A 24,162-nucleotide genomic window follows, 5' to 3' on the forward strand; every position below is an offset into this window, starting at 1 on the left:
GTTATGTCATAAAGTTTCAAATGTTGTTTAAATGATGTTAGGCATGGTCTTAAAATTTGAAAATCTTGTCTTAAAGCTTTCTTGATTTAATTGAGTCATGAAACTTCAATTTTGTTAGTAGTGCTATGTGTTGCCGTAAATCGAGAATCTTGCCTTAAAATTTTACCCAAACTTTTTTCAACATCGTAATGTACATGATCAAATTTTAAATTTTGTTCTTAAAGCATGGTTTTATTGTTTCGTAGTGTTGCAGTCTTTGTTAAAAATGCGTAGTACTGTCATAAATTGGAAATTTTGTTTTAAAGTTTCTCCAAGTTTCGAAAATGCCCGACGTTCATACCAAAGTTTTGATTTCATGTCTATCTTTAGTTTAAACGTGTTGAGAACTTTGATAGCTACTTCCAATATTGTATATCGCTTCGAATTGGACTTGCTTAAGTGGTGATGGAGGTGTTGTGAATAAGGGAATAGTGAATGAGAATGAGTTGTATATGAGTGCATGTTGACAAGGTAGAGAATGAGAATTGAGGGATATAGAAAGGTAGTAGTGAACTGATGAGTTTTGGAGGAAGAAATCTTTTATGATAGTAGCGATGTTGGTGATCTAGAAAGTATTATTTCTCTGTCTAGAAGTGTTGATGCACTTAAAGGATTTAAATGAAGGGTGGAGTGTGGAATTATAAATAAACATCAAGTTTGGGAATTTGGAAACATTAGGAAGACATGTTAGCCTATACAAAGTTGTGAGTAAGTGAGTTGATTGCATGAGGTAACCTTGTGGGTGATAGGATGATGAGTGGTGTATAGTCGAGGTTAGATACTTGCCGGTTTCTTGTAATAGGCGGTGAAAGTTAGGAAAGTTCTAGTGAAGTTTGGTGAGAAAACTACTAAAGTATGAGTGTATACGCGTGAGGTGATGAACGGTGATCGTATTATTGTACCGACGTCGGTTTTTGGGGAGTGTTATTTTGTGAGATTGAGAGCGTAATACGTAATGCATAGGGGTTCAATTATGTCGTTAAGGTGTTTGATCACTTGTATTATGTGGTATAACCGTCTAATTAGTATGCATGTACAAGTGTAGAAGTGGTTATGTGAGACTCCGACCCTATGAATGGTAGCATAGATGTTGTTTGCAAAGTTGTCTTCTAATTATCCTGTGAAACATCCATGTTATGCATTGTGATGCTGTTGTAGTGTTTATTTGAGTTATGATGTCGTGAGACGAATTTTGAAATATCATGTTTACGTCGGTCGTACAACTTGGATATTTATTTTAATTATGTTGTAATGGTGGCCATAAGGCCAAGATATTGTCTTAGATTCATTTAATAGACGTTGTGTTAGTCACCATTGGGAGTTATTTACGTTGTGTAGTAGTATAGGCAAGCTTAGAACGATTTTTGGGAGCAATCCAGTTCTGTCAGGTGACACTCGGCCGAGTGCTGCGTTCACTCGACCGAGTGCCGTCTGCTCGACCAGATGGCCACCCCCACTCGACCGAGTGGCTTGCTATGGCCCTTATTTTGTTGATATTCACCGAATATTGGGTGTACACCTTATTTTGTGGTTTATGTTAGTCGATTTATGCTTAGATGGGCATGATAGCCATAGGAGTGATATTCTTGTGAGTTGTTCATGTTTGGTCATATTATGTGACATTTTGCTATCAAGGTGCAATTAAGTGAAAATTGTTAATTAACATGAGTAATTTGATGATAAAGATAGTATGATAATGTTGTGTGGTGCATGATTAATTGTTGTGATGTTATTTTGCAAAAGCAAGATGATAATGATATTCGCTTTAATTAGTTGACGTTTACCAAATGTGTCATATAGTGGTTATTTGCATGATTGAGTATGGTAATCTTCCTTATAAGCGGAGGAGTCGATGATGGATGGAAATGAGTATGGAAACACATGTGTGATCATGTGGGGGATTTGACGCGGTACATGCCTGACTTGGTGTATGCGGGAAAATGGAAGTGTTGAACATTATGAGTCACATTACAAGTAATTTTAGCATTTCTTAATTGTTTCATAAAGTCCGTATATTCTTGTGAGTTGATGCTCATCCGTGTGATTGTATGAGATTTGACGTGACATATACATGTGTAATAATTTTGAGTCATGTTGCGTGGTAGACATATATATAGATATACGTGTATCACCAACATCAGTTGAGAGTTACTTATGAGATTAGAACGTTAAACCTCTGGTTTGACTTCATGTTTTGACCTTCGGGGGACCCATAGACTAAGACTTATATCAACGGCATTATGAACATACGAGATTTGACTATAGACTTGTATAGTATAGAAACGGTTAGTAAACCCGAGAAGTGATGGCTTGCGGGATTAGATGATGAGTCCCTTGAGAGTACCTCATGAGTATTGAGCGTTGAACTTCGGGATGAAGTTCTCTTTTAGGGGGAGTGAATGTAACAATTGGGAATCTAAAGAAGGAACAGAGCGTAGTATGTATATGAGTAGTGTATGAGTAAACATATGAGTATAAAAGAGGATATACGATAAAGGAAATAGTGTGAGCTTGTGTGAGCCTGTTGAAAGAGATGAGAATCACATTGGCATAATGGGAGTGATGATGACAGTAAGAACCTCGACAGAGTACTGGAGAATCGGTGATGAGACTTCAGGGAGTAGTTGGAAAGGAGAGAGTGTGAGGTGAACTTCGGGGACGAAGTTCGTTTTAGGGGGGGTAGACTGTAATACCCCATATTTTATATTGTATATTTACGAATTATGTTATAAGACGGAATAATAAATGAGATAATTATGACGGTAGTATTTAGTAATAATGTTAATAATAATATACGATAATAATTGACTCGAGATGGTAGTAATTAGTGACGGTTGCTAGAAACTTCCACCCACCTACTTTACTACCACCAACCTTATCCAATAGAAATCCCTCACCACACTTTCTTACCTCAGATAATCACAACACACCACCAATTAAAAGAGAGAAAAAAGGGAGAGAGTGGAAAGGAGATTTGAAGAGAGTTTTTGTCCCTCCGCCCCAATTAGTATAAGACCGTCTTATACTAGCCCGTATATTAATTAATTTATACCGTTGACCCGCCTCGACCTTGACTCGTCTCTGACCGTCGTTGACCACCTATTTGACCGTCGTTGACGTGTAAATAGGGGTTGACCGTGTATTATATGGTTGTTATTGTTGTTGTGTGACTCGGTTTTGGGCTGGTTTTTCACCCCCTGCTTGTGGCTTGACCTAGGGTGGTTTTGGGTGGATGTTTACGTGGGTAGAAGGTAGGCTACGGTGGTGGTCATGGGTGGTGGTTAGGTGTATAAAATGGGTGGTTTTGGAGGGTATGCGGGTTTGAGTAGTGTTGTTGGTTATGGTTGTTGTTGTTGTTGTTGTGTTTGGGCTCGTGGTGGGAGGAGTTATGGTGGCTGGGCAAGTCCGTGCAACACCGTGGACATGAGGTTATGGTCCACGGTGGCTCACGGTGGTGGTGATTTGGTGGTGCTTAAGAGTGTATGTCGGGTGTGTTTGTGTTGTTGTTGGGCTTCCATTATTGTTGTTGTTAGCTGCTGTTTAGGGGCTGATTTGGGGGTGTAGGAGGTGGCTCTCGAAGGTGGTGGTTGGCTATGGTGAGGTGGTGTATGGTGGTGTATAGTGGTGGTGTTGGCCGTGGTCTTGGGTGGTCTATGGAGTTGTTTTGGGGCACGTTAAGAGGGTTGTCCACACGGGTTCAGTCGTGTGTGTTTATGAATGTGTTTATGGGTTTTGGGTTAGGTTTTAAGACGGGATTTAATTAATTGTCTACGTTTGCAATTTTATTAGATTAGTTAGTAATTATGCGTATTTATTGTATTTATTTAGGTGACGGTTTTGTGGAAGAATATTACTAATTGGATTGCTTATGGAGTATGCTAAAAGGTAGGTTTATCCTACTCAGTTTCGATAATGTGTATGTTTGTTAGTGGGTCATTTGTCATTGTTTGCATTATATGAGTCATATAACTTATCGTATTTGGCATGTGTATCATGATGCATATTATGTGGTATCTTGCATATATTGTGCTTGTCATGCATATTGGAGGACATGACGATTTGTGGTTGGTTACTTGTTGTTGAGGAGACGTGAGGCGGATGGGAGATCGTCTCACGCTCAGGTCGCCTCTTGGAGCTTCCCACTCCAAGAGGGTTGTGCACATTAATGACTTGAGTTATGTGGTTGAGGCACGACGTCTGGCAGAGAATCCGAGTCACTCTCGAGTCCGGTACCACGTATGTGTTCCGAGTACCTATTTGTGAGGTTTGGTGTCGTGAGTGTGTCCCTGACACCGGCGGTTGTGGGTACGTCTGGGCGTGTCCCGGTACCGGCATGGTGATTGTATAATCGTGTCTCAATCATATCATTGTCGTGTTGCATATTTATCTATCATGTTGTGTCTTATTATTGGCGGCGTATTTGTGTGTCTGTGTAATTGTCACCTATTTCCGGAGTGACCTGTGTCGATCCATACGCGGGAGACGGGACGCACTTTGGACTTGGAGTCGAGCTACATAGTTGGATGACTTAGATAGTAGTCGAGTTGTACATGTTATTGTTTACAATTATCATTCATTTATTCAATCATGTGTAAATCACTAAACTTGTCATTTATTTAAGTTGTTCTTTAATTGGAGTTTTGAAACACTGTCTCGGAAAACCGAGATAGTAACATCCTTCTATTACCTTGGCCGGGTAAGAAGGGGGTGTTACAATGACGATGAAAAAGAATACTGTGTAGAACTGAAACACCAGCATCGCAACCTAACGGCCCCCTGAAATTTACGGGTTCCAAAACTAGTTAAGCTATTAGTTCTCTTAATTTTTCTTATTGAGAGTTGAGGATTTCCAATTGGCCAAATGAGAGTGATTATTGCCTTTTATTATATAGATATTGATATAGATATTGATAATCATAACTTTGGATGACCTTCTCATATTAATCAATGCTACATTTTAACTTAGAATAATCTTAATTATTGTCTTCTCAAAATAGAAAATGGTAGATTTTTAACTTATTGTTTTTTTATGGAAAAATAAATACTCCCTCCTATTCTTTTTTTTTTTTGAGGGGAAAACCCGAAGGTTTACTGCATTAACGATATATCAAAAGAAACAGCATTGTTCGCGATCGGTGACAGAGAATCTGACCACTCTACTCTACCGATCACCCTAGGAAAAACATGAGCTAAAGCGTGAGCTACAGAATTGTTCAAACGACTAGTGTATGACCAAACAACTGAAGAAAACGAATTACTAAAAGCTAAAATATCCGCAATGACAAGGGATAGGATGCTTCGTCCTTTGGCCTGTTTCTTGAGCGCCTCGATAACTTCCAAACAATCGCTCTCCATGATGACCTGCGAATGTCCTCTTGCCAAAGCTTCTCGCACCCCTTCCAGCACGGCCACGGCTTCGGCAACGTGTGGTTCCCAACAATGATCCTGCACATGCGACACACCCCACTGAACATGCCCACTCGCATCCCGACAGACTATTCCAAGACCAACTCCTTCTCCCTCTTTGACTCCCGCGTCCACATTGACTTTCACGAAATTGTCCGTAGGAGCCACCCAACCCTCCGTTCTCCCACTCGCTACTCTGCTCTCTCTCGTACATCCCTGAGCCAGCTGCCCAAATCCCCCTCCATCAATCTCTTCCATGACGTCCAACACTCTTCTCACTATCACCTCCGGGTTCACCATTATGTTGTCGAAAACCACCCTATTACGGTGCTCCCAAATAGCCCAACACCCTACCATCAGCAAGGCCTGTTCCCTCCCCACGAACCCCCTCCATTTAGACTCCACCCAGTCCCGAATACCCCTTGTATTGTCCTCCTCGTCATCGCCTATTCCAAGCCCCTCCCAAACTCGTTTGGCAACAAAACAATCTGCAAATAAATGGCTACTAGTTTCACAGAAAAAATTACATAAAGAACAAGGAGAAATTTCACCTCGAACTCGAGACGCTATATTCGCTCTTGTTGCCAAGGCTTCGCTGCACAGTTGCCAAAAGAAAAGCTTCACGCGAGGCCACACTGGGACTTTCCAGAGCCTATTCCATAACCACTTCTCCCGTTCCCAATTCGAAGCTCCTCCCAACTCCAAGTCATCCTTCTCCCCTGCCAGGCACCTATACGCAGACCTCACCGAGTACACACCATCCTTCTCGCTGCACCAATACCATTCGTCTCTCGGTCTATGAACCCCCAAGCGAATTTGCCTTATCCTATCCCTCTCAAAAGGAAGGAATAGCTCATCCACGAGTTCGTTCTTCCAGCCGTTCTCATCTAGTAAATCTCCCACCAACATGTCCTCATGACCAGGCACACACGGAGATAGGACACGGCCTGACTGTGAGTTTGGTATCCATGCGTCTGTCCAAACCCGCGTAGATTGCCCATCACCAATTCTTCTTCTTAGACCGTTCCAGATTTCCTTTCTTGCTTCAAGTATACCTCTCCAAGTATAACTTGGATTATACCCCAGCTCAGCTGTCGAAAAATCCCCAGTCGGGTAATATCGAGCGCGCATCAATCTTGCCCATAAATTATCCGGCTCTGTCATTAATCTCCAGACTTGTTTCCCAATTAGCGCAATATTAAACATGTGAAAATCCCGGAACCCCATTCCGCCCAAGCCCTTTGGTCGACATAAACGCTTCCACGCCACCCAGCTTATGCCTCTCTTCCCTTCTTCATGGCCCCACCAGAATCGAGAGATCAACGATCTAAGCTCGTCACAGAAATTGACGGGAATTTTGAAAATGCTCATCACATAGGTAGGAAGCGAATTGGCCACTGCCTTTATAAGAACTTCCTTACCAGCCCTAGACAAAGTTTTCCCGCGCCAACAATTCAGTCGTTTACTGAGCTTATCACGAAGAATATCCGTCAGACCCTTTTTGGATCGCCCCACCACCGTGGGTAAACCCAAATACCGAGAGTGCTCCTCCACCTCTGTGATACACAAACGCGCTGCCAGATTGCTCCTCTTTTGTATTGGCACTCCTTTGCTAAAAGAGACGGTGGTCTTATCCAAGTTTACAAGCTGCCCCGACGCTTCTTCATAACGTCTCAAAATATTATTAATAACATCAGCTTCCTCCGCCTTAGCTTTCGCAAAGAAAAGACTATCGTCTGCAAATAACAAGTGAGAGATAGATGGCGCACTATTCGAAATACGGATTCCATGCAGAGTATTTGACTCTACGGCTCTCCTCATAAGGCTAGACAGAACTTCCGCGCACAGGATAAATAAGTAAGGTGAGAGAGGATCACCTTGACGTAGACCTCTAGATGGCCTGAAGCTGCGAGATGGTTTCCCATTTATGAGTACAGCGAAGGACACCGTGGTCACACATTCCATAACCCGGCTTACCCATTGTCGATCAAAACCCATTACGCGCAGGACCCGCTCCAGAAAAGCCCATTCCACCCTGTCATACGCTTTTGCCATGTCCAGTTTAATAGCCATGAATCCATCCCCATGTCTCGAATTCTTCATAAAGTGGAAGAGTTCAAAAGCGATAAGCACATTGTCAGTAATAGCTCTTCCTGGAGTAAAAGCACTTTGGTTCTCTGTAACTATATCTCCCAAGAAAGTCTTCAATCTATTCGCCAGAACCTTCGAGACCAACTTATATACCACATTACAGAGACTGATTGGTCGAAAATCGCTAACCTTATCCGGGGCTTTTTTCTTGGGGATCAAAACAATATGGGTCTTATTGACATCCCTCGGTGAAGATTCGCCCCTCAAAATGGCCAAGACCGTATCCACCACTAGAGACCCAACCGAGTCCCAGTAGGTTTGATAAAATAAACCATTCATGCCATCCGGTCCCGGAGCCTTCAAGGGGTGCATTTGGTTAAGGGCCGTCACAACCTCTTCTTCATTATAGTCCAAAGCCAGGAGCCTATTCATCTCACTTGTAACTCGCCTGCCCACGGAATCAAGAACATCAAAATTTGACGGGTTCGACGACGTAAAGAGATTTTCGAAATAATTGACAACTATCCTCTCGACATTTTCCTCCCCTGAGCGTTCAATGCCATTTTCATCAATAAGCTTGCCAATAAAATTCTTCCTCTTACGCTCCCCAGCTCTATTATGGAAAAAAGCCGTGTTGCGATCTCCGTCTTTTAACCACAGGGCCCGTGAGCGTTGTCGCCAATATTGCTCTTCTTTCTTCCGTAAGTCAGCTAGTTCCGCCACAAGTTTACGCCGTCTCTTGACATTTTCCTCTGTTCTTTCACCCTCATTTAACCGAGCTAGCAGCCCAGTTTTCCTCCCTATGTCTCTGCCCACCCCCGAGATACTAAACTTCTTCCACGCTCTCAGTTCTTTACTACATTCATCCAGAGCTCGCACTAAGTCTCCATTCCCTTTTTCAACCCCTCTCTCAATAGCTTCCCTGCATCCTTCGACCCCTACCCACACTTGTTCAAATTTGAAACTTCGAAGTCTCGTTGGCTCATCATTTCTCCTGTTTAAGCAAAGCTTGATGGGCGCATGATCAGACCACTCTCTATCAAGATACAACAATCTCGCATAAGGAAATTTCTCTATCCAATGAGCCGTGCAAAGAGCCCTATCTAGCATACATTGTCTATTTGCCTCACCCACTTGCCCATTATCCCAAGAAAAATTGTATCCTTCCCATGGTACATCTCGTAACCCACACTCCTCAACAGCTTCACGAAAGATATTCATTTGTCTTTGCGGCCTGCCACCCCCTTTCATCTCCGTCGAAAACAACACCTCATTAAAATCACCTATGCAAACCCATGGCACCTGCGACTGTCTCCCTAGAAGCCTAAGCAGCTCCCACGAGAGATGTCTATCCGACACCGAAGGCCACCCATAAAAGCCCGTAACTCGCCACTCACCCTCCTCTCCTTTCACAGTAAAGTCCATATGATGCAAAGATGCTGACATAAAACTACAGTCGATCTCCTTCCTCCACAAGAAAGCAAGCCCACCCGCTCTCCCTGCACTGTCGACTTCCATGCCATAATACCCCTCCAATTTCTCCCTCACCCTCCTCATTTCACGACCACATAGTTTCGTTTCACATAGAAATAACATGGCCGGGGCCTCCCTCCGTACCAAAGCACGGAGCGCCGTCACCGTGTCGGGGTTGCCCAAGCCCCGACAGTTAATGCTTAAGAGATTCATTGGGCCTGGCGGGGTTGCTCTAAGACAACCTCCGCCTCAGGTATCAAGACGCCCCCGTCTGTATTTAGTTTCAATTTTTTTTGAGCCACCTTCAACTGACTCTCCTCCCTTCCTCTTTTCCCCCCATGGTCAGACCCCTCATCCCTCCTCTCTCCTGAAGTAACTCCCATCTCTGTCCTCTTAATTCTCGTCCAACTCCTATTACATTCTTTCCCCCCTACTCCTCCTTTCTTTTCCCCTCCACTGCACCCATCCTCCCCCCTTTTATCCGTTCCCGTGACATCCACCTCCATTGACAGTGGTCCCAGGACACCACCCCCTTCACTACTCATCTGTCCTCCTCTCTCCAGCCCCATCCAGTCACTCCTAAGCTCCCCTTCTTCACCTGTTTGTTCCTCCCTCAACCTTTCAGTATCCCGGTCTTCCATTCTGCTCCCTCGTATACCTATACTCCTCCCCTCCTCCCTCACTTTCCTATCTTCCACATCCGCATCCCCTCTTTTTGACAGCGCGCTCTTCTTCATTTTGAGGTCAAGCGAAATAAGCTGTAACTTTTTTATCATGGCTGATATCGTCTCATCATTGTCCTCCATACTTACGGCTTCGAAGCTTGAACTTAAATTTCTAGCTGCCTTCCCCCCTCCTTCTTTGGTTGTTTTTATTACTTTCCATGGCGAAGCTCGCAACCACTCTCCAAACTTCAAGTCATCCTCTTCATAAGGACCTTCTTCACAATCTTTTTCACCGTGTCCAATCAATCCGCATCCATAACAATACGTAGGTAGACGCTCATACTTAACCGGGAAATTAACCGTTCGACCATTCTTCATACGTACTGGTACTGATGATTTGAGGGGTTCCATAATATCATAATAGACACGTACTCGTATCGACCTATCTAGTTCAGCATTTGGTCCATGTTCAAGACCTATAAACTTCCCCAAGCAATTCCCAAGTTTCTGGGCATTCGCCAAATTCGTTCTTCCCGAGATAGGTAGGTCGTAGATTCTAGCCCAAATTGGAAATCGCGAAAGTGGGACATCTGTTATTTTACCTGTAGGATTCGGCTCATTGAAGCACCACATGAATTTGTCGAAGTGCCATGGTTGGCCTTCCAAAACCCTAGCTTTATCTCTCTCGTTTCCAAATCGAAAAACGAATGTCTTCTCTTTGGCATCGACAATATTTCCCATCATTGGCTTTATCGGGTTCCATAATTTTATCATCGTCTCAATCGCTGCCTTCACGTTAATCGCTCTTGACGCCCACAATTTCCCCACCAAAATCAGATCGTTCTTAGCACCCGCGTCCTCTTCATCCTCTTCCCATTCGAACGTGCCACCCTCCCTCATAGGCTCTTTCCCATCCCGATGTTGCCCTCGTGCTTCACTTGACATTTGACACCTGCACAAAAACCAAAACAAACAAGAAAACGAAAAAAGAAACTAATCTCACGAAATAAATCGCGAGATGAGCCTCGAGAAAGAGGAGAAAACGAAGAAGATTAGACAGAAATCGAGGAAGTTTAGACGGAGGCCCTAGGAAACCCTAGACAGTTTTGTGTCTAGGTTAGTTTTGTGTCTTACTCCCTCCTATTCTAAATAACTCTCCCTATTTCCTTTTTCGTCTATTCACAATACTCTCCCTATTTCCTTATTTGGCAAACTTTTATACTTATTTTAATCACCTCACCCCACAACAATACCCCACAATACTCATAATTTATCTTATTTTAATCATTTTACCCCACAACAATCCTTATTTTAATCACCTTACCCCACAACAATACTTATTTTAATCACACAATACCTTCCCTCTCTCCAATCTCCTACCTACTCTAATACTTTATCATATAATACTCCCCTCCCTTAATTCCCGTGCCCTCCATGAAAGGGGAGGGTTATGTAGAATAGGAGGGAGTATAATAATAACTAATCAATTTACTCTCTTCAAACGATCAGCCCTCATATTCTTTTGTCAGCCATATATTTCAATTGAAGGTGAGTGTTTTGAGAACAAGAATTGATAGTTAGGTTTATTGTGAATTAAAAACTAGTTTGAATTAATATGAGAAGGTCACTCATAATTTTGATTATTTGTATTAATTTTCCCTAAAACTCATTATAAAAAAAAAATCATCTCTAATAGAGGTGCCCAACAGACCGAGCTACAATAGAGTATCATGAACCTGAAAGAGGGTGGGGCTTTCTTATGTCTGACCCCAGCCAACCCAAATACGCTGGTTCAATCCAGGTTGGAAATGGGTTTTGACGGATCTTGAAAATGGACCCGATGTAGCAGGCCGGCCTGTGTAGGTCAAGTTAGCTGCCACGTCGGCTAGCTCTATTCACTAATTTATCCCTGTAGGTCATGTCCATAGCCCTATCAGTGAGTCGACCCGTAAAACCTTTGAGCCTTAACATCTTATAAAGTTCAAACACCTCAACCTAAAATAATTCATACCGGTCCTTAAATGTTCGTTTTCATCGACTTGACCGGTGCGAATACAATAGCCCGCGGCCCAAGCTCCACCCTTTAGCCATTGCCTCATTTAAGCCCTGTTCTTTTGGACTTAAAGTCACTCTCTATAAGTTAAGTTCAGCAAAATTAAGTTAAGTTCAGAAAAGTTCAGCAAAATTAAGTTAAGTTAAGTTCAGCAAAATTAAGTTCAGAAAAGTTCAGCAAAATTAAGTTCAGAAAAGTTAAGCAGAATAATAAGTTTCATAATATTGACGAGTTTTAAAAAATAGATACAATTTTCGTTCAAATCGGTTGTATAAACAATCCGAGATTAATTATTATTCTATATAATTTTTTCAAAAAAAAAAACATTTATTTAAAGCCGAATTCTTACCTATCCACCGAAGGTATGTTAGAGCATTTTAATTACCGACATTCTTCATTGAGAATGAAAGTTGAAATGGCATTTGGTCAATTGAAAAAAAGGTGGAAGGTGTTAAAAGTTATGCCTCAAATGTCACCTAAGTATCAAATGTCCATTATTGTTTCTAATTTCACACTTCATAATTTTATACGGATGCACACTCATGGGATACCTGTTATACAACATGAGAACATTCTAGGGACAAAAGATTTAGGCATGTTTGATAAGAAGCGGAAAAAAGCTATGTACAAGGTGCGAAATAACATAGTCAAGAACATTTGGCGAGGCAATGGATTTGACGGGGTGAGCTCAAATGAAGATGAAGAAAGTGACGAGGAAGATGATAATATGGAACTAGATGATTAGAAAGAAAGAAAAAGTAATGTGATTTACTTTTTATTTTTATGTATTAGGTAATGTGTACGAAAATATTAACTTATATAAATAAAGTATTTTATAATCTTTATTTGTGTTTTTAGTTATATTTCTTTATTATTATTATTAAATATTATAATTATTATTAAATATTATTATTATTATTATTATTATTATTATTTTTGAAGGGAATTATTATTATTATTATTATTATTATTATTATTATTATTAGTAGTAGTAGTAGTAGTAGTAGTAGTAAGTGAAATTAAATTAAGTTAATTTAAGTAAGATTATTTTAATTTAGAAAAGTTAAGCTATTATAAGTTAGGTTCAGCAAAGTTCAGCAAAATTCAGCAAAATTCAGTTCAGTAAAATTAAGTTCAGAAAAGTTCAGCAAAATTAAGTTCAGAAAAATTAAGTTCAGAAAAGTTCAGCAAAAATAAGTTAAGTTCAGAAAAATTAAGTTAAGTTCAGAAAAATTAAGTTAAGTTCAGCAACTTTAAGTCCAAAAGAACAGAGCCTTAGTGTCCATAGTCAAGCGAATGAAACCAGGACTGACCAAATAAATACAGTAATCAAATTAGAGAATTAATTTGGCTTGCTACAAAAGAAAGGCTTTAGAAGAACAATAGATTCAATTCAAGAGAAATAAAGATTGAAAAAAAAATGGATCCAAAGGCAACAGAAGTTTCTCAAACGTTCGCGCGATTCAAATCTGGGTTAATTCGTAACGATTTCGATTCTTGCAACCGTCTACTTTCGGAACTCAAGGTTACTTTTTTTTTTTCTTTTTTTTTTGGTTGAATTTTTAGATCTTATTGGATTGTTTTAATATCATATTCTGACCTAGTTCACTTAATTAATTGTGTTTTGTTTAATTTTAGTGTTTAGGGTTTTGTTGATTTTTACCCTTTTATGTTTCTGTTGTTTCTGCTGCAAAGATTGAATCTTTGAGCAAATTTTTGTTGATATTGGTCTTGATTTGTTGGGTGTTTTTTTGGCTACCGTGGATGTAACTGAATGTGGGTTTTGATATTTGATGATTGTAGAGAACTCAGTGGATTAGTTTGCGGTTGTTTTCGGGTTTCGATTAATAAGGGTTGTTTAAGATTATGGGCTCGATTGGGATGAAGGTAACTATTTCCGGGGTTATTGAGCATGAAACAATATGAAATAGGGGGGATTGGGGTTTAGTGGTGGTTGTGAAAACTGAAGAGGGGAAAGCGTAGGTGAGGGAGGAATTATTACGTCCATATAGGGGTAGTACATCACACAGGAGGGAGGGAGGCTCTAGATAGCTATTCCATCGTCAATGGAGCAACTATTACACTCTCTTCCTCGTTTGTATCTTTCACAGTCATCACTTTCCTTCATTTTCTAGCTTATTTAAGCTCAATTACCCTAGTAAGGAGTAGCAATTAACTCCATCCCTAAGGAGAGGTATTGAAATCAAGGAAATTTAGTTGCGAGATTAGATTTTGTTGGGATTGAAGTTATTATGGTACGAAATATTCATTTGTTGATAAATCTTTCTATATGGATTTTTGGATTTTGCTCGTAATAAGTTCATCAGACAGATGCAAAGAAAGAGCAGACATTACAATTTAATTGGTTTTGGCTTATGAGGTGATGCGCGGTTGTGATCTGTAATATCCAATTGGAGAATGTCGATTATGTTTCTGCTGGTTTGTATGGATAACGGGGATCATGTACAGTTGAATGGATGGATCATGTATTGTTGTATGTTTGCTCCCTTTTGTTGTCAACTATGCATTGGCCAATTTGGCGGGATATGATGATGCTCGCAATAGTTTTTGTAGCATCTCATTCTAGCTAGTGGTGTTGATCCTCTTTTCAGTAATAACTAATTATTTCTATCCTGTGTGCCACGTTTAATTGTTCTGATTCGGTCTATTGTTTTGACGCTAAAATTACAGGTGTTGCTCACACAATTCAGAAGTCTTCCACCGTTACTTGAAGCAACACCTAATGCTGTTCAGGAATTGACATTAGCAAGTAACTTCCTCAATTTTGATAGTCTTCAATTTCTAGGCAGTATTCTCCCTCATTTTCAGTTTTGCCAATCAATTCACTTGCATTTAGTGGTAATGATTTGTCTTTATAATTACCAGGAGAAATATATGAGCATGCTGTTGTTTTGAGCGTGAAGATGGAGGATCAAGAAGCGTTTGAGAGAGACTTCTGCCAGCTCAAACCTTATTACACTGATGCAAGGTAGAAACCAAAACCTCTTTCAAACATCCTTTCAAAGATTTCTTTGATTTCTTTGATTTCTTTGATTTCTGTGTTATGCACATCTGCTAGTAGAGTAGCCTGCGTGCACCAAGGAAATTGGAATGTGGCAGTTGTTTTATCTGTTGATCTCGCGACCTAATTCTCTGAAATTGTCTATCTAAGTTGTGTAGTGTAGATTTGATTTCATATTTTGGAATCAACCAAAATCTCTAGCTTATTTAGAAATTGTCTTTGTTGGTTGTAGGCTACCGTACTATTATCTTCTTTATAGTCTTTTGTTGCCTACATTCATTATTATAGCTCGTAATTTTGCATTGTTAAACAGGGACCGAATTCCTCAATCTCCACAAGAATACCAAATATTGGGGCTGAACTTGTTGAGACTTCTAGTCCAGAACAGGATAGCGGAATTTCATACTGAGTTGGAGTTGCTTTCATCTACTGCTCTGGAGAGCCCTTGCATTAAGCATGCTGTGGAGCTGGAACAGTCGTTTATGGAAGGAGCGTACAATCGTGTTTTAAGTGCTAGACAATTGGTCCCTCATGAAACTTATGTGTATTTCATGGATGTGCTGGCCAAGACTGTCAGGTATATCCTGAGTAGCCACTCAGTGAATTTATCAGTTCTCATTGCTTTAGCGTTTGTAAGGGTTTAAAATCTTTCGTTTCTTCGAAATTGCAGGGATGAAATTGCTGGATGCAGTGAAAAAGCGTATGACTCTCTTTCACTAAATGATGCAAAGCAAATGTTGCTGTTCTCATCTGACAAGGATTTACTGGAGTACATAAACGAGGTAATTATGCTTCTTAACACCCTTGAGAGTTGAGATCATAGTGGCAGTGGTGGTTCGTTATGTTGTATTTGCTCCTTGTACTAAGTTGGAGTGAGGGGATAATAAGCGGGTCATTCATTATATAAAGTTATTTTAACTTGGTGGCTGCAGCTATACTATATTGCAATATGTAAGTATGTAACATAGTCTGCTTCTTTTTTTCTGAGATGGAATATAATTCCGTAAGCTTATATGTGAACATATTAAGGTGTCTTGTAATCCTATTTATTAAACGAACAACCACAGAGCCTACGTGTCGCTCTGTGGTTGAAAGTCAGCAAGTCAAAGCAAATTGTTTATTTCCTAACTTTACTCCCCACGTTGTGCAACATGATTGTTGCTTCCTAATGCTCTTAGTTATTCAAATGTTAAGTGGGATCACATTTCATAAATTTAATTGTATGAAATTTAATTCCAAGGCTTCATCATCTAATTCTATGAATCAATCTTTATATATACAAAAATCTGTCTATTAAATGGGTCTGAACCGTAAATTATAATTAATGTGAATTGCTTAGCTTTATTAAAATAATTACAATTACTCTTTAATGTTAATTTTATCATAATATAACAATATTAAAAATAATCAACAACTAAAAAACATCAAATTACAAATTTAATATGGAATATACAAGTAAAAAAAATCATAAACACGGTATAATCTCATTACGAAATTACATTTAAGATTTCAAAAAAAAAAACAAGAAAAGTGATGAGAGACGGAGATTAATTAACAAAGGAATACTATTAAACTCATTGCAAAAATGTTAATACTATTAATAAATACAACTATGAACTAAAAAAAAAAATGGGATCACATGATTTACAAAATGAGAAAAGAGAAAGGAATTAAAAATGGAAAAAAAATATTGACTATTTTTACAAACTTAAAAAAGTTAAGAACAAACATTTACATATATACTCTATAAAATAAGTTTTAAAACGTGTGAAATCGTAAAAAATAGCATAAAACTAACGTATTTTTTTTTGAAAAAAATGATTTCGAATAAAAATTTCAGGAGCATAAATACAGAAAATGATGATAAATACTCTGATAATGTTCTCTTGGCATATGAATATAAGAAAAACAAGCTTATAAAGGATGAGAGTCAGGGAGGTGAGATTGGGTACGAGCGGCGGAAGTGGAATTGAGTGGGACAAAGGGTTTTTGAGAATTTGTGATAATATATGGCATGAGGTGGATTTCATAGTAGTGGTATTTTGACCTAAATGTCGTTTCCTCAAATATAGCTTTGAGTTTATTGATTTATGAGTTTTATTAACGTAAATACCTACTTCATTGCTATATTATGGGCCAAGTGCCACCACCTTTTACACGGCTTGAGTATGGTCCTATTAGAAGCACGTGGGCTTTGACAATTACTCCCTCCGTTTTGGTCATTTGTTTAACTTTAATTTGTCACAAAGATAAAGGAAATGATGACCAATTATTTGATGATAATTGGACCAAATCGAGTGTAGATGATCAAATTATTCATAAAAAACATTTCCAAAATAAAACAGGTAAACAATTGACTGAGACACTCCAAAATAAAAATGGTAAACAAATAACAGAGACGGAGGAAGTAATTGTAAAATAAAGTCTTTATATTGATATTATACAAGTTGGTACAGAATTTAGTGAAAGACATAATAGGGAAAAATAAAATTAAGTGGGTCCCTCACCCCTTCATGTGAGAGGTCTCTCAATAACGTTATTGAGAGACCGTCTCACCGGAGTTTTTGTGATTTTTTTATGAGATCATTAGAGTAAGTACATCGGATTTTTGTATATATCCCAAAATGCATAACTTTATAGAGTGTTATGCTCTTAATGAACTATCTCATATTTAAATATTAAAGCAATAATTATATAGCTAATGTGGCAAGTCGTGATATTTTATGTTTGTTATATAAAAAATCACAAAATCTCATTTTAGATGAATACTATCCGTCTAAAGTTGTAGACGGGTCAAATATTTCATCACTTTCATAATAAGACAAACAAGTGGGATTATGAGGGTTGTCTTATTATGAAAGTGGTGACATATTTGACCCGTCTACATCTTTAGACGGATATACCCGTCTACAATGAGACTAATTGATAAAAAATAACATTTTATTGATAGGGCGTCTTATATTGATGAAATATTTAAAGTATATAACGTTATTATTAACTGTTTAGCTATTACGAAGTATATATTTATGTGACAATATCACAAGTTTATTTAACAATTCGACTAAATTATTTTACACGTAAACGGGTAACAATTTTTATTTTATCATGTTTCACTAACTAACAATTGTAATTTAAAACGGGTCAAAAAATTGTTATTATATAAAATTTTAAAAAATTGGTTTTATATATAAGCCGAGTTTTGTTTTATAAAGTCGCTCTTAACTAGAAGAGAATAGTATATCGTACTATAACAACTATTTAGCCAATTGCGACGACGACGAAAACAATAACTACATGAGAATCACTTTATACTTAATTATTACATTTGGAGTATTAAAATTGTTTTAAAAAAGAAGAAATATTTTAATTCTTTATTTTCAAACTTTATTTATAAATACATTCAACTTACAAAAATAAAATTAATTACTATAAAAATTTATAACTTTATACTAACAAAACTCAAATAACCTACCCGTGCAATTTGCACGGGTTTAAGACTAGTTATCACAATCGATTGAGTACTTGATTTATTATCATCAGTGTGCTCTATCTGGTTTTGATAGACATTAAACTATATATTTCTAAAAATTATCTGCTGCTTGCAGGAACACCCTGAATGGGAAATCAAAAGTGAACGCGTCTTTTTTCAGAAGGCAAAAGATTCCGCTTCCTGCAAGGAGATCCCATCTCTTCTTCTCATCAATCAAACACTCAGTTACGCCAGGGAATTAGAAAGGATTGTTTGAGAATTTAGCATAACCTAGTCATTTTCTGCATTCTTCATGTGAACAAATTTGCAGGATAACTGTTTTTTTTTGTATGATTTTCGCAATGCATGTATTCAGCACTTTATTTGGCTTTTCAAATGTGCAATTTCAGACAAATTGATCACCATATTCCAAGTGTTCCGAATTTCTTTGAATTCATCGTTTAGTCATTTTGAGTGTACAGGTATACATTTGAAATTGTAAAGAGCACACAACTGTCATAATACTGAACCACCTAAAATTAGACTATAAGCTCTCCTTAAATTCCTAGGTCAAAGCTTGGACAGTCAAGATTTCCTAATGGAGACTCTGTACCCATATAACTCGTCTTCATGACAGCCCGTCCACTAAAAAGTCGTCTTGCTTTGGGCTTTTTGGAGGACAAAGATGTTCCTTCTTTACTTGAAGCATTTGTTTCCGGTAACTTGGCACAAGGCTGCACAAAAAAAAAAAAAAAAAAAAAAAAGCCAGCATTAATATGATGCATATACTGAAGCCACAGAAGGGTACCAAGGCTGACAAACGATTGATCATACCTGATGCTCTGTGGATCTAGTCTCTTCGCTCCGCCCCGTGAGGACTGGTGCTGCACAGTTATGACATGTTTTCAGCACGCTATCTCACTATACGATGCATATATGAAGTGCTATTGATCCAAACTTACAGAGTACGGATTCCCCATTATCGACAAGCGCTTGCAGCATGTTGGGTGCAGTTCCGAATGAAGGTTGGATCTTGCTGGGAGATTCAAATGCCATTCCTTGTGGCCTTTCACTGTCATCACTGGTACATCCTGTCTTAGCTTGGGCCGTCGCTATATTATTATCTTCAGTGGTTTCAGGCTGGGGATCCTCGCCAGTACAGCCTGTCTCAGTACTCTCTCGTTTTGCTGCCTCATCACGCTCGTGCTGATTTGTTACTTCAGTTGCTACTTGGTGTGGGTCCAGTTGAGTTTTACCCTCAATGTCAAGAACCTCCGAAGATTGTGAAAGGCATTGCTTGACTGCAGCTTTTTCCAAAATGGGAAGATTGTCCGGAGCTGCAGGTTTCTTCAAGATCGACAAGATATGATTCACTGCATTAACACAAACAAAGCTCACGTGACCATCTCTACATGTAAATTGTGACAAATATGAAGTAGGAGTATTTGAAGAGGTTTGAACTTTGACATCTCAGAAACTAGGTGAGATAATTGTCCTTCGCATTTCGAATACATACAACGATTGGTGATCGATAACTAAATTTGAGCTAAAGATCATGCATACCATCACGGGGAGGCATGCGTGAGGGAGAAGGCTTTGTTGGTTTCATCATATCAACTTTCAAGTCACCAAAACTTGAGTCAACATACTTGCTGGAACCAACTTCATTTCGGGATTGTCCTACATGTTGATCAAATACCGTTGTTAGCCGCAATGAGAAAGAACAACCAGTCATTGACCCAACAAACCAATTAGACGCAATCACGCAAAGCCGTGAATGAGCTTGCCTATATAACTGCTGGATTACTGTAAAACAGATGCGACGTGCAATTTGTGGTACAAGGTAATTTTATGATAATTTCCCAGAATAAATTAACATCAACAAACCTTTCAAAACAGGCTCAACAGCATTACGAGTACCAAGATGATTCTGTCCTGCTGGTGCTTTGATTCTTCGTCGACTGTGTACCGAGTTATCTGTCAGAAGGGACAGTTAAGAATTCACTAATTATGCAGTAGTGGTTATAATCACTGCAGAAATAGAGGAGTTTCTATCAGCTTAATCTACGCCATATTTGATGATCCGTAGAAGAATAATGATCAGGAATTTTTAAAATAAGTATAACAGGAACTGTAACTGGGGAGATACCATTCCATAACTTATGCAATTGTTGGTCACTCTTTATTTGATCACTACTGCAGTTACTTGCTTCTTTTTTCACGTCTGCATCATTCTCATTGTTTCCCAAGGCATCTCCAATATCAACCAAATGACCATCAAATTTCAGTGACTTGCCAGAAGAAATCACTTCATCCTTCCTCAGGAATCTTTTATCAATTTGCGTTTTGCTTGAATCGTAGAGAGCAACCTGAAAGTAATCTATGACGCAGGTATAAACAATGTTTTCCATATTTTACCGCACACGAATCATCAGAAAGACCAGAAAAGCACAAAAAAGACTACATGAAAACATAACAAATTAGAATCAATTACTAAGCCAAGTCAGTTCAGTGGTGCAAGTTCTGCATAAATAAAACAGTCTTAGCCATGAAAAAAGAGGCAATTAACATGAACAAAATTCGACATTCAAGAATCGTCTGAAGAAGATAAATTTACGCCAGTGATGCTTAAAGGAACCCTAGTAGTGTTCTTAAACATGAAGCTCACTTCCATCGGTTAGTATTTGTAGTTCTTTTGCACTTAACATGCATGTCTGATGCCTTTTTCAGTACATCCATGTACTTTGGTTGTGCTTCAACTGTATATAGTAGTGCTTTACGAAATATAACATATTTTGTGACGGTATCCGAAGAATCTCTTTGGAAAAAAAGAAGATATATTCAGGATAACTACTACAGTTCTATTTGGCTTTGAGGAAGTTCAAATGTGCTATTTTGGATTAGTGGTCTGCACCAGAGCACCATTTTCAATGAATCTTTTTGGCATAAACACTTTATGCTCTTGGGCATGTATCAAGAGTTCAAACCATATAAACAAAGTATAAACTCAAGATTGGGGTATGTTACAAAACCTGTCTCGCTTGAGAACCGCAAATAATCAAGTGTATGAAGCCATCATGATACTTCTTGGCCTTTTGTGTAATCTGTGTCGTATACAGTGCTTCCCATTCTACAAGCCAAGGGAAACACATGAGCAGGCAAGGAAAAATAGAAAAAGGCATCGAAGTTTGAGATGCTTATACACGACTAAACAAGATGGTACAAGTACAGATAATGGCAAGATAGCAAGTCTAAAGTCTAAACACAAAAAGTAATTTTGATGAGCGAACCTTTCACAGACGGCGTTGCGACACTAGAAGGACTATGATGAGTATTATATTTGACTTCTTCATTTTTCTTGAACTCTGCAACATGGACGATGTTAGTTGTTAGTTTATTATTAAAGTTCTCCCAAGGATAAAACCTTTCATCTGTTCCAAAAAAAATCATGCTTGATATTTTGATAATGCTAGGGAAAACATGCAACCACCTCTAATAATCTTCTGAGAGGGGCTTAAATTGTTCGCTGACGTCTTTCTGCTCCAAGTATTTGGTCTTTTGTCTTCAGAAACAACAGCAAATGAAAATCTTAATGGCAGCTACAACTACTAAAACAACTGAAGAGCCTAAAATCAACTAACAATGATCCTTACTAGGGAAAGTGTTTCTTGACTTCTCCCCATATGGAAATTGAGGTTTCTCAGGAGTTCTACTATCAGATTCGGATTTACGATTTGGCAGCAATATACACGAGGAGCTGTTTTCAGGATCACCAATATCTACGAGGAATGAAGAAAATGCCATTGATTCTCCGGCTTTAACAACTTCATCTTTTTTCAAGTACTTGCTGTCTAACAGCTTCTCACAATCATCATATAGCATGACCTAGCGATGCAAGAAGTGTTTTACAGCAGTAATTAGAAGACCAAATTGACTATCTCGAAAACAAGTATATCACTGATCAATGATAGTTAGCCACTCTGTCAACTAAGACACCTGAAACAATTTGTCATCTTACTGAAATTTGAAAATCACATAAAATTAGGTCAATCAGAGGACGCCAAACTGTCAAATTCAGCAAAATCAGGTCGATTCCATCAGATTGTCTATAATATCACAAGCATAACCTCATGAGCCACAATTAAGCACCACTGACTTCTATCCATCGAAAAGTTAACAGAACCATGCACAATTTTCCGCTTTGAAGCAACCGAAGCTTTTCATGTTTCCGATACATATAGAGCTAATTCAAAAGGTGATAAATGAGCGAAAAATCACCTCCGCAGCACTGATGCACAATTATGAACAAAAATTACAACTGAAATAGAAAATCACCACATCATATGTGAATAAGCTCCAGTCTAAATTATCATTTCGCAATTAGTCAGCTCATTCAAATACGAGTCATAAACATAACAGCTATTATGTCGATTTTAGCACGAAAATCACACATTCATCAAAAAATACAGCTCGAATACGTAAAACACAAGATCATTATGTGAATTTTATTATTTCGCCTTTAAATTAAGCTCGATCACAACTAAACTTTCGTGATTAAGAAATCTGATTCAAACAACATTCATAAACATAATAGTACCTAATACGTCAATTTCAGAACAAAAATCACACAAATTCTTCAAAATTTACTCGAAAACAACACAGTTTTCACAACGCAGCCAAATTAATCGAACTAAAATACCTCTAATTGATATACGACATGCATTTTCAGCTCCGAAATTGTAGAGGCCGAAAAACGTGGAACAAAAAAAAGCAAACAAGTGAAAAGAGATAGTTTGAACCTTGCTATTGGAATTAAGGTGAAGGAAGCCGTCGTGATAAAGTTTCCTCTTCTGCTTTACATGCTTCGTATACGAGACCGTCCATTTTCTCGCTTCTTCCATTTTCTTTGCCCTCTTTCTCTCTCTAAAGTTTGAATAGAAACGAATGGCGGGAGATTGAGGAAAATTGATCCAATCAATCAGAAACTTCTTGAATGGATTGGTTTGATAGAGTAGGCCCAATTTGATAAGAGTAATTAAGAAGCGAGTTCTGGGCTATCTATTTTGTTTTGGGTTGGGTTATTTACCGATCACCGTCACAACCTTAGGCCTTGTTATTTTTGTCTGAATGAAGCTGAAGTGAACTGAATGGAGCTGTTGAATTGAACTGAACTAAATAAAGCTGAGTTGGACAGAATGGAGCTAAAATAAGAGTTGATTTGTGAAAAAATAAATTGAACTGAACTGAAGTAAATAAATTGAACTGAACTAAATAAAGCTTAGTTGAATTGAAATCAGCTAAAATGAGGTCAAAAAGAAAATGGTCTTGCTCTTTCAAGTACAAGAATTACTCTTTCATAAACTTTTTATCACCACTTTTCCATACCCTATTCTTCTTCTAAAAAACAAGAAAATCAAATTCTTTCATCTCTCTTCCTCTCAATACTAATCAAATGTGAACCAAATTACTCAACAATTTGCTTTTCATATTGTTCATCTAATAACTACTCATATAACTTTACTAAGTATGTATCAATTATATTAAACTAACAAGATGTGATTAATTTAGAGTTAATAATAAATTAGGGTTATAAGAAATGTGGGCGGTGGGGCAGGTGTTTCTAATGTCGGTGGGCTCTGGATGGGGCGGGGACGGGTCTGGTTGTCTGGGTCGGTGGGTCGAGTCTAAGGCCCGAGGTGGTGGCAAGGGAGTGGTCTGGTGGTGGTAAGAAAGGGGAGGGATACGGCATAACTTTTTCTTTTGTTTTTTATGTTAATTTTTGGGTGTGGCGAGTCTAGGAGAGTGGGTTGTGGGCGGTTCTAGCCGGACGATCTGGCCGGCTGTGTGCAGGAGTCTAAGCGATAGGCAGAGGAAGGGGCGGTGGTGCGATGGTTGTTGGGCGGTGGACTGGTGGTTGAAAATTGGAGAGGGTGAATTGGAAGAG

The 24,162-nt window shown here is 38.6% G+C and overlaps 3 protein-coding genes across 3 annotated transcripts; 1 reads left to right on the forward strand and 2 right to left on the reverse strand.

Moving 5' to 3' along the window:
- Nucleotides 1-5,127: 5,127 nt before the first annotated feature.
- Nucleotides 5,128-10,776, reverse strand: LOC141651843 (uncharacterized). The gene is made up of 2 exons (XM_074459538.1): nucleotides 9,947-10,776; nucleotides 5,128-8,699 (listed from the first exon to the last, which is right to left on the reverse strand). Exons 1-2 carry the CDS (start codon nucleotides 10,617-10,619, stop codon nucleotides 5,128-5,130), a joined length of 4,245 nt encoding a protein of 1,414 aa, XP_074315639.1. The 5' UTR covers nucleotides 10,620-10,776.
- A 2,226-nt stretch (nucleotides 10,777-13,002) lies between these two features.
- LOC141653671 (26S proteasome non-ATPase regulatory subunit 8 homolog A-like) lies at nucleotides 13,003-18,641 on the forward strand. The gene is made up of 6 exons (XM_074461503.1): nucleotides 13,003-13,252; nucleotides 14,419-14,497; nucleotides 14,614-14,716; nucleotides 15,063-15,326; nucleotides 15,420-15,531; nucleotides 18,355-18,641. The coding sequence occupies exons 1-6, from the start codon at nucleotides 13,148-13,150 to the stop codon at nucleotides 18,493-18,495; spliced, it is 804 nt and encodes a 267-aa protein (XP_074317604.1). The 5' UTR covers nucleotides 13,003-13,147; the 3' UTR covers nucleotides 18,496-18,641.
- On the reverse strand, nucleotides 18,623-23,196 carry LOC141653670 (uncharacterized). The gene is made up of 11 exons (XM_074461502.1): nucleotides 23,018-23,196; nucleotides 21,872-22,103; nucleotides 21,709-21,780; nucleotides 21,509-21,583; nucleotides 21,251-21,348; nucleotides 20,368-20,587; nucleotides 20,106-20,195; nucleotides 19,782-19,898; nucleotides 19,181-19,591; nucleotides 19,053-19,102; nucleotides 18,623-18,952 (listed from the first exon to the last, which is right to left on the reverse strand). Exons 1-11 carry the CDS (start codon nucleotides 23,117-23,119, stop codon nucleotides 18,776-18,778), a joined length of 1,644 nt encoding a protein of 547 aa, XP_074317603.1. The 5' UTR covers nucleotides 23,120-23,196; the 3' UTR covers nucleotides 18,623-18,775.
- Nucleotides 23,197-24,162: the final 966 nt, after the last annotated feature.

The sequence above is a fragment of the Silene latifolia genome, chromosome 4, assembly GCF_048544455.1.
Source record: "Silene latifolia isolate original U9 population chromosome 4, ASM4854445v1, whole genome shotgun sequence".
NCBI classification, from domain to species: domain Eukaryota; kingdom Viridiplantae; phylum Streptophyta; class Magnoliopsida; order Caryophyllales; family Caryophyllaceae; genus Silene; species Silene latifolia.

Coding starts and splice junctions, on each gene's coding strand:
- LOC141651843 (XM_074459538.1), bottom strand. CDS start 10,619: ATGTCAAGTGAAGCACGAGGGCAACATCGGGATGGGAAAGAGCCTATG. Junction 8,700..9,946: donor TGAAAAAGATTGTGAAGAAG/GTCCTTATGAAG, acceptor TACCATGGGAAG/GATACAATTTTTCTTGGGAT.
- LOC141653671 (XM_074461503.1), top strand. CDS start 13,148: ATGGATCCAAAGGCAACAGAAGTTTCTCAAACGTTCGCGCGATTCAAA. Junction 14,498..14,613: donor TCAGGAATTGACATTAGCAA/GTAACTTCCTCA, acceptor TATAATTACCAG/GAGAAATATATGAGCATGCT. Junction 14,717..15,062: donor CCTTATTACACTGATGCAAG/GTAGAAACCAAA, acceptor ATTGTTAAACAG/GGACCGAATTCCTCAATCTC.
- LOC141653670 (XM_074461502.1), bottom strand. CDS start 23,119: ATGGAAGAAGCGAGAAAATGGACGGTCTCGTATACGAAGCATGTAAAG. Junction 20,588..21,250: donor GCGGTTCTCAAGCGAGACAG/GTTTTGTAACAT, acceptor GATTACTTTCAG/GTTGCTCTCTACGATTCAAG. Junction 18,953..19,052: donor CTAGATCCACAGAGCATCAG/GTATGATCAATC, acceptor TTTTTTGTGCAG/CCTTGTGCCAAGTTACCGGA.